This window comes from Aspergillus undulatus (assembly GCF_047715775.1).
Source record: "Aspergillus undulatus strain CBS 261.88 unplaced genomic scaffold BDV17scaffold_50, whole genome shotgun sequence".
NCBI lineage: Eukaryota > Fungi > Ascomycota > Eurotiomycetes > Eurotiales > Aspergillaceae > Aspergillus > Aspergillus undulatus.
In genome coordinates this window covers 121,001-133,831 of record NW_027396654.1, presented here as the reverse complement: position 1 = coordinate 133,831, position 12,831 = coordinate 121,001, and the positions used below count along the sequence as shown (strand labels likewise).

At 51.5% G+C, this 12,831-nt stretch overlaps 6 protein-coding genes across 6 annotated transcripts; 2 read left to right on the top strand and 4 right to left on the bottom strand.

Annotated features, from left to right (window-relative positions):
- Positions 1–32: 32 nt before the first annotated feature.
- BDV17DRAFT_271304 (putative 3-methylcrotonyl-CoA carboxylase, beta subunit (MccB)) lies at positions 33–2,246 on the top strand. Its single transcript, XM_073758787.1, has 2 exons — positions 33–1,632; positions 1,725–2,246. The coding sequence occupies exons 1-2, from the start codon at positions 155–157 to the stop codon at positions 2,017–2,019; spliced, it is 1,773 nt and encodes a 590-aa protein (XP_073612595.1). The 5' UTR covers positions 33–154; the 3' UTR covers positions 2,020–2,246.
- Positions 2,247–3,011: 765 nt separating this feature from the next.
- Positions 3,012–4,171, bottom strand: BDV17DRAFT_294189 (glycoside hydrolase family 75 protein; the record flags this gene model as incomplete). The annotated part of the gene is made up of 2 exons (XM_073762786.1): positions 3,012–3,666; positions 3,720–4,171. 2 exons carry the CDS (start codon positions 4,169–4,171, stop codon positions 3,012–3,014), a joined length of 1,107 nt encoding a protein of 368 aa, XP_073612594.1.
- A 710-nt stretch (positions 4,172–4,881) lies between these two features.
- Positions 4,882–6,430, bottom strand: BDV17DRAFT_178330 (putative RAS small monomeric GTPase (Rsr1)). Its single transcript, XM_073754898.1, has 8 exons — positions 6,246–6,430; positions 6,135–6,166; positions 6,035–6,061; positions 5,870–5,949; positions 5,797–5,819; positions 5,704–5,732; positions 5,645–5,654; positions 4,882–5,552 (listed from the first exon to the last, which is right to left on the bottom strand). The coding sequence occupies exons 1-8, from the start codon at positions 6,254–6,256 to the stop codon at positions 5,123–5,125; spliced, it is 642 nt and encodes a 213-aa protein (XP_073612593.1). The 5' UTR covers positions 6,257–6,430; the 3' UTR covers positions 4,882–5,122.
- Positions 6,431–8,227: 1,797 nt separating this feature from the next.
- On the bottom strand, positions 8,228–9,684 carry BDV17DRAFT_283756 (sterol esterase; the record flags this gene model as incomplete). The annotated part of the gene is made up of 2 exons (XM_073760409.1): positions 8,228–9,513; positions 9,570–9,684. The coding sequence occupies 2 exons, from the start codon at positions 9,682–9,684 to the stop codon at positions 8,228–8,230; spliced, it is 1,401 nt and encodes a 466-aa protein (XP_073612592.1).
- A 309-nt stretch (positions 9,685–9,993) lies between these two features.
- On the top strand, positions 9,994–10,931 carry BDV17DRAFT_271292 (PET191 family protein). The gene is made up of 3 exons (XM_073758786.1): positions 9,994–10,059; positions 10,208–10,349; positions 10,451–10,931. Exons 1-3 carry the CDS (start codon positions 10,035–10,037, stop codon positions 10,635–10,637), a joined length of 354 nt encoding a protein of 117 aa, XP_073612591.1. The 5' UTR covers positions 9,994–10,034; the 3' UTR covers positions 10,638–10,931.
- Positions 10,919–12,711, bottom strand: BDV17DRAFT_271291 (dolichyl-diphosphooligosaccharide-protein glycotransferase). The gene is made up of 4 exons (XM_073758785.1): positions 12,424–12,711; positions 12,252–12,362; positions 11,495–12,195; positions 10,919–11,438 (listed from the first exon to the last, which is right to left on the bottom strand). The coding sequence occupies exons 1-4, from the start codon at positions 12,563–12,565 to the stop codon at positions 11,013–11,015; spliced, it is 1,380 nt and encodes a 459-aa protein (XP_073612590.1). The 5' UTR covers positions 12,566–12,711; the 3' UTR covers positions 10,919–11,012.
- Positions 12,712–12,831: the final 120 nt, after the last annotated feature.

Here is a 12,831-nt window from a genome sequence, read left to right as displayed (position 1 = left end):
CGCAAACCGACCGCATCATCACCACTTCCTTTTTTAATATCTTCGCGCCTCACGGAAAAGTACCTGAACTTACTCATATCATTGTCCCTCTATTGAATCTTGAAAGGTCATGGTCTAGCTGAACTCTCTACTTCATATACTGCCCGTTCTCGTAATGCGTGTTCCAGCCCCACTCCTTCGCAGGAGCTGGACCTCCTCAATAGCATACACTGCTCGATCAGGTCCTCCTCGCCCCGCTTCAACTTCACGGCAAGTCGGCCATAATTTGCGAATAGACTCTACTACTTCGTCTCGATCGATTGCCAGCTATACTCATCCACATCATGCCTCCGCTATCTCTGTCCTTCCTACAGCGGTCGATACGTCGTCTCCAGACTTCAAAGAGAACGCGCAACAGATGCAAGAAGTGTTAGATCGAATGAACACACTACACAATACAATTGCCCAGGGAGGTCCACAGAAAGCGAAGGATAAACATATTGCCCGTGGGAAGATGCTTCCTCGAGATCGCGTTTCAGCCCTCATCGACTCTGGCACATCCTTCCTAGAGCTTTCCCAATTGGCGGGTCATGGAGTGTACGGGGAAGACGTCCCCGCTGGTGGGATCATAACTGGAATTGGAACGGTTGAAGGGGTGACATGTATGATCGTTGCGAACGACAGTACAGTCAAGGGCGGCACCTACTATCCCATCACGGTTAAGAAGCACCTTCGCGCTCAGGCAATTGCTCAAGAAAATAAGCTACCCTGCATCTACCTAGTTGACTCCGGGGGTGCTAACCTCCCACATCAAGCCGATGTCTTTCCGGACAAGGAGCATTTTGGCCGTATCTTCTTCAATCAAGCCCGGATGAGCTCGCAGGGTATCCCTCAGATCTCGGTTGTCATGGGCCCATGCACAGCAGGAGGCGCCTATGTTCCCGCCATGAGCGATGAGACCATCATTGTCGAGAATCAAGGCACAATTTTCTTGGCTGGTCCTCCGCTTGTTAAAGCCGCCACTGGCGAGGTAGTCTCAGCTGAAGATCTAGGAGGTGGTCAACTCCACAGCACAATATCAGGTGTAACGGACTACCTGGCCGTCGACGACGCCCACGCCCTTGTCCTCGCCCGCCGATCCATCTCCAACCTCAATTACCCAACGACAACAACGACTTCCAATAACCTCCCCCTCAAAGAAACCAAATCTGGCTTTAAAGAGCCCCTCTACGAACCAGCCGAGCTCAACGGTATCGCCGGTACGAACCTCCGCCGCCAAATCCCCGCTCACGAAGTCATCGCTCGCATCGTCGATGGCAGTGAATTCGCTGAGTTCAAGCGCGATTACGGCACAACTCTCGTCACCGGCTTCGCCCGCATCCACGGACACCAGGTAGGCATAGTCGCCAACAACGGCATTCTCTTCTCCGAGTCCTCCCTCAAGGGCGCCCACTTTATTGAGCTCTGCGCACAGCGCAACATCCCACTCGTCTTCCTTCAAAATATCTCCGGCTTCATGGTTGGCGCAGACGCCGAAAAGGGCGGTATTGCGAAGAATGGCGCGAAACTCGTCACCGCCGTTGCCTGCGCCGACGTGCCCAAATTTACCATCGTCTTTGGATCCAGTGCCGGAGCGGGCAACTACGGCATGTGGTGCGTACCCTACCCTACTCCTCTTACCGGCCACTCCCCCCAACTCTCTAAAAACAAAACAAGCAAAGGCAACTAGCTAACAACACACCCAGCGGCCGCGCCTACTCCCCGCGACTCCTATTCATGTGGCCGAACGCCAAAATCGGCGTCATGGGCTCGGAGCAACTCTCTTCAGTAATGGAAGCTGTGGGGCGCACCGCAGACCCAGAACTGAAAGCCCGCATCGACCGCGAGTCTGAGGCTACGTTCTCATCCGCACGACTGTGGGACGATGGCGTCATTCCGCCTGCTCATACAAGGCGCGTTCTGGGGATGGGTTTGGCTGCTGCGTTGGGTGGGAGGAGGGATGAGGATGGGAGGACGAGGTTTGGTGTTTTTAGGATGTAGTTGTAGATTCTACCCTTCAGCTCTCTTCTAATTTCTCTTTTATGGGGCTAGCTATGGAGGGTTGTTCGTATGCATATGTATCGCACGCGTGTTCATGTTATTTCATGTGGGTTTTCTAAATAAAATACCATACATGTCTAGGCCCCAGCAGAACTTTATACCCCAAACTCTATGTCGCCCACGTGTGTATGTCGAGGAACTTGCCATACCTCCTAGCTGTGGGCGTGGCACTGGCGGAAATGTTCTCCCCCCGTACATATATAATCCACGCAGTCTCGAAGTCGTCCACGCACGCAAGGCTTAGATAGAGTCAGTATTTCCGCTCCAATGTTTATTCTCTGGTCCCAGAGATGTAATATTCTGGAATTTCACATAGAAAATTATTTCCAACCCAGACTGAACCGATTCATGCTGGGTTCTGGGGGTCGCCCGGATCTCGGAGGTGAGGTGGGCGGCGAGGTAAGGGTGTTTAGGTCTGGGGAAGAGGGCTTCTGGACGGGATATCCAAGGTTTGCTCTGACGTTTACTCCAGTCATGGATACTTTCAAGTACTCGATACTACATAAGATAGGGCTACGTAAACCGCAAAATTCAGCCCACCTGTACGCAAGAGACATACTACGCCTACAGTAAACGTCGATCTAGTTGACCAAAAGAATGTTCTTCCAAAAACCAACTCCACTCAAATCACTAGGGTATATGTGTAGATCAAGTCCAAAACACCGTAACTATATCGCAGTAAAAGCACTTGCCAGATGAGGAGCCAGTAAAAGCCCTATTGCCTCTGGAAAACCGTGAAACGGTGGAAAACCAGGAAATATAGGGAAAAGGTCCTCGTTGCTGGACAAGGCTACATAAGATAAAAAAAATGCAAAAAGGTAAACACGAAAAAGCAGAAAGGTAGAAAAGCAATCTGAAAAGAAACTGAACAATATAAGAAAAGCAACAGAAGAAGCAAACCTTTTCCCTTGACTTGCCTGGTTGGAACTAGATCAAGTCACGGCCAAAACCAACACTACCAAAAACAGTGCCATGAGTTCGGGTACAGTCCCGCGGATCTGCAACCTGGCGCCAGAGTCGAAGTCGTCAGTCTCGTCAGACTCGGGAGGTGCTGATCCCGCGCTGGAAGGAGGAGGGCCAGGGCGGACACTGGGGGTTGGCGTGCCGTCCTGGTTGTCGGCGTTGTCAGTATCGGTGTCGGGGCCATCGTGATGGCCATTGTCGAAGTCATCCTCAGAGGAGGATGGTGGTTCCTCTGAGGGCGGGGAGGGCGTCGAGGGGGTGTCCTCTTTGGGAGGCGAGGAGGGAGGATTCTTGGGGCCGTCGTGTTGGCCCTTGTCGTGAGACGAACCTGAGCCAAGCAGTGGAATTCCCAGGTTCGTCGAGAGGGAGGTCGTAAGTGCATCGCCCATGGACCGAAGTTTGGCGAAGTCGGTGATGTAGTTGGCGTTGAGGGCGGAAGGAGGAAGGACAGCGCCAGGGCCGGTGAACAGGATGTAGGTTACGTCGGATTCATCGTGACCTTTGCTGCCACTGAGGTTGGCCTCGGGGAAGCAGGAATGGGCGAGGAGCCAGGACGCCTCGCCCATTACCTGCGGGAAATTGCCATTGCTGTCACCCAGAATGGCGTAGAACATCTTGTTGTTGCTGCGCTATGTTAGCATAATGTTGTTTCTCATATCAAGCGGGGGTGTACTTACCAGATCACGGCTGCAACATTATTTCCAGGAATGGCCACCGGATTGGCCTCGAGGAATGCCTGAGGTATAACGATGAATGGTACCTCGAAGGCAGATAGCGCGCCCCAGGTGGTTTGGAGCTGGCCGTCGGCGTTCCCGTCGCACTTGTAGTTCAAGCCGTCACAGTCAGTGTCCATGTCGGCTTTGAACACATATGCCGCTCCGTCATGGAACGACGCCCAGTCGCTGTGGATGGTCGACTTGGCGGTAAAATCTTTGATGCTCAGCGGGTAAGTTGCGTGAGCAGGGGCGTTCTTAACCCTCTCCGAAGCGGAGAGCAACGCTTTGACATCGATGTCTTTCGACGCGGAGAAGGCAGAGGGGTGCACCGTTCTAGCTGCGGAGACCCCCAGGAGGGCGAGGAGGAAGAATGCAAAAGCGAGTGAGAAAATATGGCCGGTTTTGCGAGCCATTTCGGAGGAGAAAGTCGAAAAAGATGTGAAGACATAAAGTACTTGTAGTAACAACAGTGCCTTGGAGCGTTAGAACCTGGAAGCCGTGGGGACTATGATACTAGAAGCAGTAAGACAGATAGATGTCAAGAAGACGAAGAACAGAGAGTGGCCGATCTCGAGGGCTCGCTTATAACGGCCAGCGTACGCGGCATAAACTCAATAGTCGTCACCAGTATTGTAGTCGTCGCCGTCTTGGTCTATTCATAGAGAAAGTTATGGCTGCATTGATCCGGACAGGAACCCGAACACATGGCTGCCTAGAAACGGAGTTAAATAACCAACGGTACCAGAACCTTGTCAGGGCAAGGCAAGTATCCAGGGCCAGCGAAAGACAGTGGAGGGTTCAGTCCACGAGAGCCGGGTCCCTAGTCCGAAAAATGTTGTCTAGAGACGGCATTGTTCTCCGAGGATACTCCAGCTGCATTGGGGCAAGAGATACCTCCGACTCAAGCCGAGGAATGGAGGCCACGTCATGCCGTTCGTTATGAAGGGTGATGAGAATAGCGCAGCATCATTCACTCCGTTGATCTGTCAGTAAGCCGAGATGGCGAGGTTGGGATCAACATCTAAGCCTGTTGAGATGGACGGAGCAAAGTGTGAAGCAAAAAGATAAACTTTTCCATTCCTGAATCTTAACGCAAATGGAGCCTGGTGTATCAATGACAAGATATAAATGTGACAAGGAAATAGTATAAATGAACAGAGATCTATCGTAAGATGACGTTAACCGTATGATGGAACACAGTAAGAGAAGTATGATGGTATCATGTTTTGTGGCAGGTGTTGGTATGTGCAGGTCGTTAGAGGTCATGAGCATGAGTAAGGGTAATGCATCTGGCGCTCATATAACGCCCAAAAGGCGAGGGATGGTGAGTAGCCATGACATGTTTCTGAGGGTAGTCGGTTTCTCTATAGGATCACGCAAGGCCCTTTCTTCTTAGGCTCTCGTCTCCTTCGTTTTCTGTCCTGTCGACTCTGGCCTTCGCGCTTGCGAGGCGGAAGATCGTAATCGCCTGAGCCTCCTTTTCCTTGGGCGTCCTTCCGGATAATCTGCCGACAGAGGTCAATAAAGACCTCGTTGACATTGGCTCGTCGACGAGCCGAAGTCTCGTAATATGGAGCACTGCCCCAGCTCTGTGAAAGGGAGAATGCGCGAGCACGAGGCACCGCGCGGTCTTCTTCCAAGTCCGACTTGTTTCCGACAATGACGATAGGCACGTTTTCGTCATCTTTGATCCGGACAATCTGTTCACGCAATTCAGATAGTTCGTTGAGCGAAGACATGCTCGTGATGGAGAATACAAGCAAGAAGCCTTGGCCTTGCTTCATATATAGCTCTCTGGCAGGCACGGTCAGCTCCTGGGCAAGATAGCGATATGTGCGAGAAGTCGCTGATGCTCTCGAGCAGTTTAGAAGAGGGTTGCTAATTACCTCATGGCCGCTAGAAACATGTTAGCCGACATAGCTATTAAGAGGCAAGCTTAACTTACTGAACTGTTCTGTCCCTGCCGTGTCAAGACTGTTGACGCTCAAGGTTAGCCATAACCGCAATTTCGCACTCCCCCAGCACAAAACCGTCTTACATTTCTAAAATACATTGTCGACCCTAGAAGAAATCAGCTTCCATCAATTACATGCCCAGCATGATAGACTTACGTCTACCTCGATATGTTTGCGATAAGAGTCCTCGATTGTCGGGTCGTAGCTTTCGATCCAAACATTCTGAACAAATTGCGCTACACAACGTAAGCCATTGACCGCCAGAGCAGCGTATATACCACCCATGCGGGGGTTGTAGGTAAAATGTTCGGCGTCCCATACCAGTAAGACAGCTTTTACCCACTCCTCCTATTGTACAAGAAAGCAAGTCAAAATCAGTGCGAGGTCTTTGTGAGATCCCGAAGCAGAAAGGGCAGCCTACCAGCGCCTAACACGACAATATGGTATTCTCGTCTGCCGGTGACACAAGCCATCATTAGCATTTCCCATGCATTCTTATGTGACGCGAACCAAACTCCGGGGCCAAACTCACTGCGGCCGCATTGAGACCAAAATTTGTGACACCAATAACTAAAATCAGACCGCTAGACTGCAATTGACCTCTTCAAAGGCAAGTAGTATGAAGACCGAAAGGTACCGTCCACGAGCAAGATTGAATTGAGTGTAGATGTGATCCGCGGCGAGCAAGCAAGTGGGTAGTCCGCAATTGACTTGGTGAATTGTCCAAGACACGAGGTCGTAGATCCGGTGCAATGCGCGGTGCTCGAGCAAAAGACGGACCTCCTGGCGGAATTGTCGGTGGACCGTGGACCAAGTCCCTCGGGGATAAAGGAGCGGGGTGAGCTTGGAGAGCAAGGGTAACGACACGCGATCCGTTACATCTGTCTCGATATCAATTAATTACCGCCAAATTGGGTGTTTTCCAGAAGGAAAGGAGGCGCTTAAAGCGGGAGCGAAGCGAGGGAGGTGAAAAGAGAGGTCGGAGAAGCGAGAGTGTGCGCAAGAGGTTCTCGAACGAAATGCAGCGGAGCGACTCAGCGAACGAACGGACCGGTTCGACGTCGAGAGCGAGACTGTGAGTAGTGCCGGTGGGGGCGAAGGAGGTAGGGCCAGGCCGACTGCAGTTTAGTCGCGGGCTCTTAGCAGAAGTTGTGGGGAGCGCAACGACGGTTTGGTTCAAAAATTCGGAAGCCGGAGATGCTGCGGATGCTGAGGCCTGAAGGAGCGCGACAATGATGCAATCCTCCGTCTGGTGTTTTGCTTTTTCTCTGCTGCTGCCGTCTGTAATCTTCCTTTCCTTCCAGCGCTTGCGGACCACTCGTAGATTTGGGGGAGGACGAGGAATGCGTGGATGGCGGTGAAGATCGGATTGATGATTTGGAACCGAAACTCTATATCGGTGGGGATCCTAAAGGAGTAATGAGACGACGATGATGCTGATAGAGGTGCTGGAGAGGTGAAAGGTTGATGGGGATGGGAAGGGTGGTTTGCTAAATATGTCCTGGATCGTGGACGAGGTTGTCTTGTCCACTACTCCGTACATACACCCTCTCAAATATAACACCATCTCATATTACTTACGTCGCACTCCATCTCTTTTCTTTTCTCATCCTCACGTTCCAAGCAAAGAGCAAACGAGAGATCAAACTGAAGACCTCATAAACGCCAAACTCACCGTGATAGCACCCCTGCTCCGATCAGGGCCTGCTTGGCTGCCTCATCCCTCTCTTGTCAACAGTCTCGACTGCAGTTGACAGTCTCACCTCGGTCTCATCACAAAGGCGATCATGAAACAGGCCCAATCTGTTTCCCGCGACCTATCACTATGTACATACCGACTGGCGGTATGATCGTCAGCCCAGCTCAGGAACCGGCCAACTCATCGCTGCAGGGCCGGATCATGTTCCTGGTCTCCGAGGGGAGGCGAGCTAGCAAGACAGGGCAGGACCAGGTCCGGTAGGTAAGCTAGCAAGGTACAGCTCAGCCTCCGCAAACATTCAACTTGCATTAACCGTTCCTCTCATCCAGTAAAGCCTACAAGTACTCTAGGCATCAGCTTTGTGAACCCACGCGGACCGTTCCGATGGGTTTAGAGCAGGTACTTTCTGCCCTTCACCCATCACATTCGCTGCGTCCACGTCCACATGGGTGCCTCACGAGATAAGCATGACGGAACGCGATGGGTCTAGAGCGTTTCGTCGAATCGTCAGAAACTACGAGGACGATAGATCGCGTCATGGCATGATGCTGGCGGTGATACGTTTCTATCGAGATACAAACAAGCATACAGTAGTCTACAGACAAGCGGTGTTGTTTGCAAGGATGAGGCATCACCTTAGGCCTAAACACAATGCGTTGTACGACTGAAATCCCAGAGTCAGTGTCTCTTCCGCCAAATACACAAAGATTATCTTACTAAATTGAGCTTCACTCTCGCTCCGCCGTCATCGCGCAGGCGCACTGATTACTCCTTACAGCTGCAGCTTGAAAACAGAGTTCAATTCAGGCCGCTGCCTATTTTTTGGTGCCATTGACCTGCCCAATTCTCTTCGTTTCGAGCCCCTTGGGGGAGCTATATCGGTCCAGCGCTTCAAACACATGGCCGAAGACCAGCTCAGACACATCATTTGCCCATAGGAAATCCAGGTGCTCGTATTTGGGAATCTCCTTGGCTATGGTTCCACGAGGAAGCTCTTTCTGCATGACATCGATGTCAACAAGGCTGTCACTACCACCATACAGCAGGACAATGGGTGTCTTGATATTTTTCGTCGGGTATTTGACTGGCTTGTAGAACCGTTCACTGGCCACAATACTGAATGGTGCATAAACCTCGTCATCATAAAACTGGAAGTTCTTGTTGCGGATGATCTGGAACCAATGGACCACGGACTTGGTACTGGTGAACGAAAAGAGATGGTGGTAGCCAGCCAGTTTCTGGGCTCTGCTAATGTTCTTGCATTTCCAGTTGAAAAGGAATGAAAGCGACGTGTCAATTATACGCATGAAGATGGGCGGGTAGAGAATGGTCTGCCACATCGTTGTTGAGCTGAGGATGCTGCGTCGACCAAAGAGCAAGAATATGAAGTTTGGTGAAGCTTTCATCAGCGAATCGACGACCGGACTCGATATTCGCGCGGGTGCCATTGCAGGGGCAAGGGCAACAAAAACATCAACTTTTTGATTTAATCGCGGGTTTGTGGAAAGTGTGGCAAAAGCTTGCGCCGTTCCCTGAGAGAAGCCAATATATGACAGGGAGGGCTGTCCCGTCAGTCCAAGGATATAATCGATAGAGTCGGGGATATCGTGGAAGGCGAAATTGTCGATTGAGAAATCCCAGAACTCGTTTGATAACGGAGAGTATCTGATGGATTTCTTGGAGTACTTGTTCCCTCGGTTGTTGCCCAGCCAGACATCATACCCTCGCTCGACAAGCTGGAAAGGCAAGCACCGTTCTTCGTTCGTCAAGCAGACCCAGACCTCACTGCACATCATTAAACCATGATGAAGGTACACTACCTTCTTCTTAACACTCCCTTCACCTTGGTTGACAGTCTGGGATTCCTCGCCCTTGCGATTCGCCAACCGATGGAGACCAAGCAAATACCCGTCACCGGTCTGGACGATGTGTTCCTCCGCTTCATATCCGAAGATAGCGCATATCTCAGCGAAATCCGAGGCCTGGCCAACTGCGTTCGCATGTCGTTTCTCCCGGTCCTGCTTTTCCGGCCTCTCAGGGGTTATGACCAAGTTGAAAATAGTTTTCGACCGCTCGTAGCAGAAACTGATGACCGGTTCAGCTATCTCATGTTAGCAATCGTCCAAAATACGCATTCTATGTTGCGGCGTAACGTACGAAGGCAGAACGTAATAATGTGAATGACCCATTCCAGTAGCACCAGGATCAACGATCCAAAGAGAGCAAGATATTCGAACCAGAAGAGTCGCCCGATAACCGGGACACGAGCCATGTTGAATGTTCACTGAGCACTATTAGTCCTTCAATTTCAGATTGATACTCACTTGACAACTCATGATGCGCAGACAAACGCTGGGAAGAAACATTGAAATAACCTATACAAGCCTCCCCTCGGGCCCAAGCTGGATCCACGAGGAGCTCGAGCCTCGACGGAAGCGATCCCCGTCGCCGCGACGTCATTTCAGACCGCCATTTCCATGTGATCGTGCAAATCCAGCTTACCTAATCCGGGGCGGTCCCGTGCGTTTCACCATTTTCCCGCGGAGTCCGCGCCGCCTGTCTATTCGACGAACCATCAGATCTTTAATCAGTCAGTCGGGGCATTGGCTGGACACGCTCAAGATGCCGAATTCATGCGCTGCTCTGCGTAAGTTACTAGGGTTATAGCCTGTTTTCTTGACTCTACCTTCACCGATTCAATCCAGACCGCATACACTTTCATGCTCGAGAGCGCAATCATACCATCCATCCAACAAATTCCTCAACCCTCAACTAACAAGATGTAAATCACACAGGCGACGCCCTAGCCCAATGCCTCCAACAATCAGACTGCATCATGGTCCAGCGCCACACACCCCGCGAATGCCTCAGCGAGCCGCTGGTCGACGAACTCCCCGTTAAATGCCAGCAGTTGCGGAAGGGGTTCGGCGAGTGCAAGTTCGTCTCTCTCCCGCTCCAACCCCTCTACCCTCCCAATTACACTCGTCGCAAACATACGGAATGGAGCAGCTCAACTAACCTGTATATCTCTCGGCTAGACGCGGTCTAATTGACATGCGCAAAAGATTCCGCGGGAACGCGCCCCTCCAAATGACGAAGGAGGTTGAGGGACAGGCGAGCCGTCCGTCGGGGCAATTGTATGCGGGGAAGCCGGCGTTTGAGACGGTCAAGGAGATTAGTGGGGATGAGGTGCAGATGGATCCCGAGAAGACGAGGGGGCTCTGAGCGGAGCGGGTGCTTGGATAGAGATAGAGATAGGGAAGAGAATTTAAGGGACGGAGGAGATATTGTGGAATGGAATGTCGACACTACACTGCGCATCGCGTCTGTGTTTCAGCACGCAAGCGGGCTTTTCCTCCCCTCATGACATGGCATGGAATGGAGTTTTTTTTTATTCTATTTTAGAAATTGTATGATATGTGTTGGTGTATATAGTTTTCTGATTAGGCGATATCATGAACAAACTTACAAATGGCCGATCGCGTTTACAGCAAATATGTCTAGAATATCAACTCTCATTGAATCGCAAGGTATTTTCTGTTCATACAAGTAATCATTCAGATGCAATACAAATCCAACCTGGATTCAATTGTCAGCTATTTACTGCGTCTTCTTGCTCTTCTCCGCTGAGTTTGTAGGCTCCGAATAGAGCCAAACAACTACAAACGCCAGGAAGCCCGCAATAACGGACCAAAGCCCCGCAATCCAGACCCAACCGCCACTGATCTTCCAGGAGCGCGGGTACTCGTTGTGCGCGAAGTGGCGGACGGTGACCTCGTGCTTTTCCTCGACGTTGGTGAGGAAGGGTCGCTTGTAGTTCACGCGGAAGGAGAAGATGCCGTGTTGGTCGGGGACGGTGAATGTCGTGCTGAAGATGGTGCTGTTTGCGGTTTTGGTCACAGGCTGGAGGTTCAGGCGGTGGAAGGGGGAGAGCATAGTAAATTCGAGCTGGAGGGCGTCGTTTGCGGGGACTTCGAAGGGGGTGTAACCGTCATAGTTGTATTCGGAAATTTCGATGGAAAAGACCTGACAGTTATGGATTAGCAGGGGTGACGCTCATAGTGGTAGAGGCTGGTACGTACGGTTTCGTTCTTGATGCGGTAGATGCTAGGGTTCAGATCCTCGATCGTGAGGTCGTCCTTGGCGAGATGGTGCTCGACCTTTCCGACCTTTAGAACACCAGTCTCTTTGAATGTCCACGCGGTCAATTGCTTGGCAAATTCCCGGTTGGCCGTCTCAACCTCTTTGCCGCCAGGTGCCTTGACCTTTGCGGAGAACCACTTGTTCTGGAGACTCTCCACAGAGCCGAGCAATGTGAAGCGGGCGGAGTTCCTAGCTTGCATGGCCGACGCCAGGGCAAGCTGAGAGCCAGTAGCGAAGACTTCCTCAACCGAACCAGCGTCTTCCTTGGGGTTGTAACTGTATGCAGTTGTGGGGGCCCGTAGAATAGGCGTAAGGAGCGAGTTATCGCCAAGTGTGTGGGGGCTGGCATTTGGAACAGCGAGCACGCCTTCGCCGCCAAAGTAGTCCTTGGTGTCAGAGCGAAGTTTAGCGGGGCGGTCGAGGACAAGGACATCGTGCTTCTGGGAAGCGGAAAGGGTGTCATAGTTGAAGTGGTCAACGGCGATGGAAGAGCGGTCTGTGGATAGGTGGAGGTCGAACTCCAGTAGGAGGGAGCTGATAGCACTGGGCGTCGTGGATTTGCCGGAAAGAGCGAGGAGAATGTTACCGTCGTCGTTGATGAAGTCGACGAGGTTCTTAGGGTTTAACGAAGGTCCAAAGCCTATAGCGAAGGTCAATTGAGTGTCCACGGTCGACCGTTTATAGGAGATCACAGACCTTTAGACTTGGGAGGTAGGAGGAAAACATGATCGTAAGCTCTTTCCCCAAGCTCGAACAGCGACAGCTGGTCATTCTTGGGCGATTCAAAGATGAGGTTATACCCTCGAGCTGCCCGCGATCCAATTAGCAAATGACAAGCCAAATTGCCTCAATTTTCCAGATACTATACCTTCTAGATCCCCCCATAGCGTGGAATATAGTCCCTTCTCCGCAGCGTCCTCCAAAACCACAAGCAATCGGTTCCCCGAACTGCTCAATGCATTGACAGCGGCCAAGAAGCCATAGAGCAAGAGGGACGGACACCAGCGCATCTTCAGCGACCTTCCGCACAGCGGAGCACGAGAAACGACCGAAGAAAAGGATCACCAAATGAGACGAAAGAAAGATGCAACCGGTGTTGTCGAAGTTTAATCGCAGTAAATAGTGAAGTATAGCAGTCTACGTAAGTCACTGGAAGCTGCGACGTGTTTGGACCGAGCGCCAAGACCTCCAATCAGTCAGTGCCGCCTTTGCGACTAAACTTCGGCCCGGCCTATCGTCACTTCACTTCATTGGAACCTCCGTCTTTCCCCTCAAC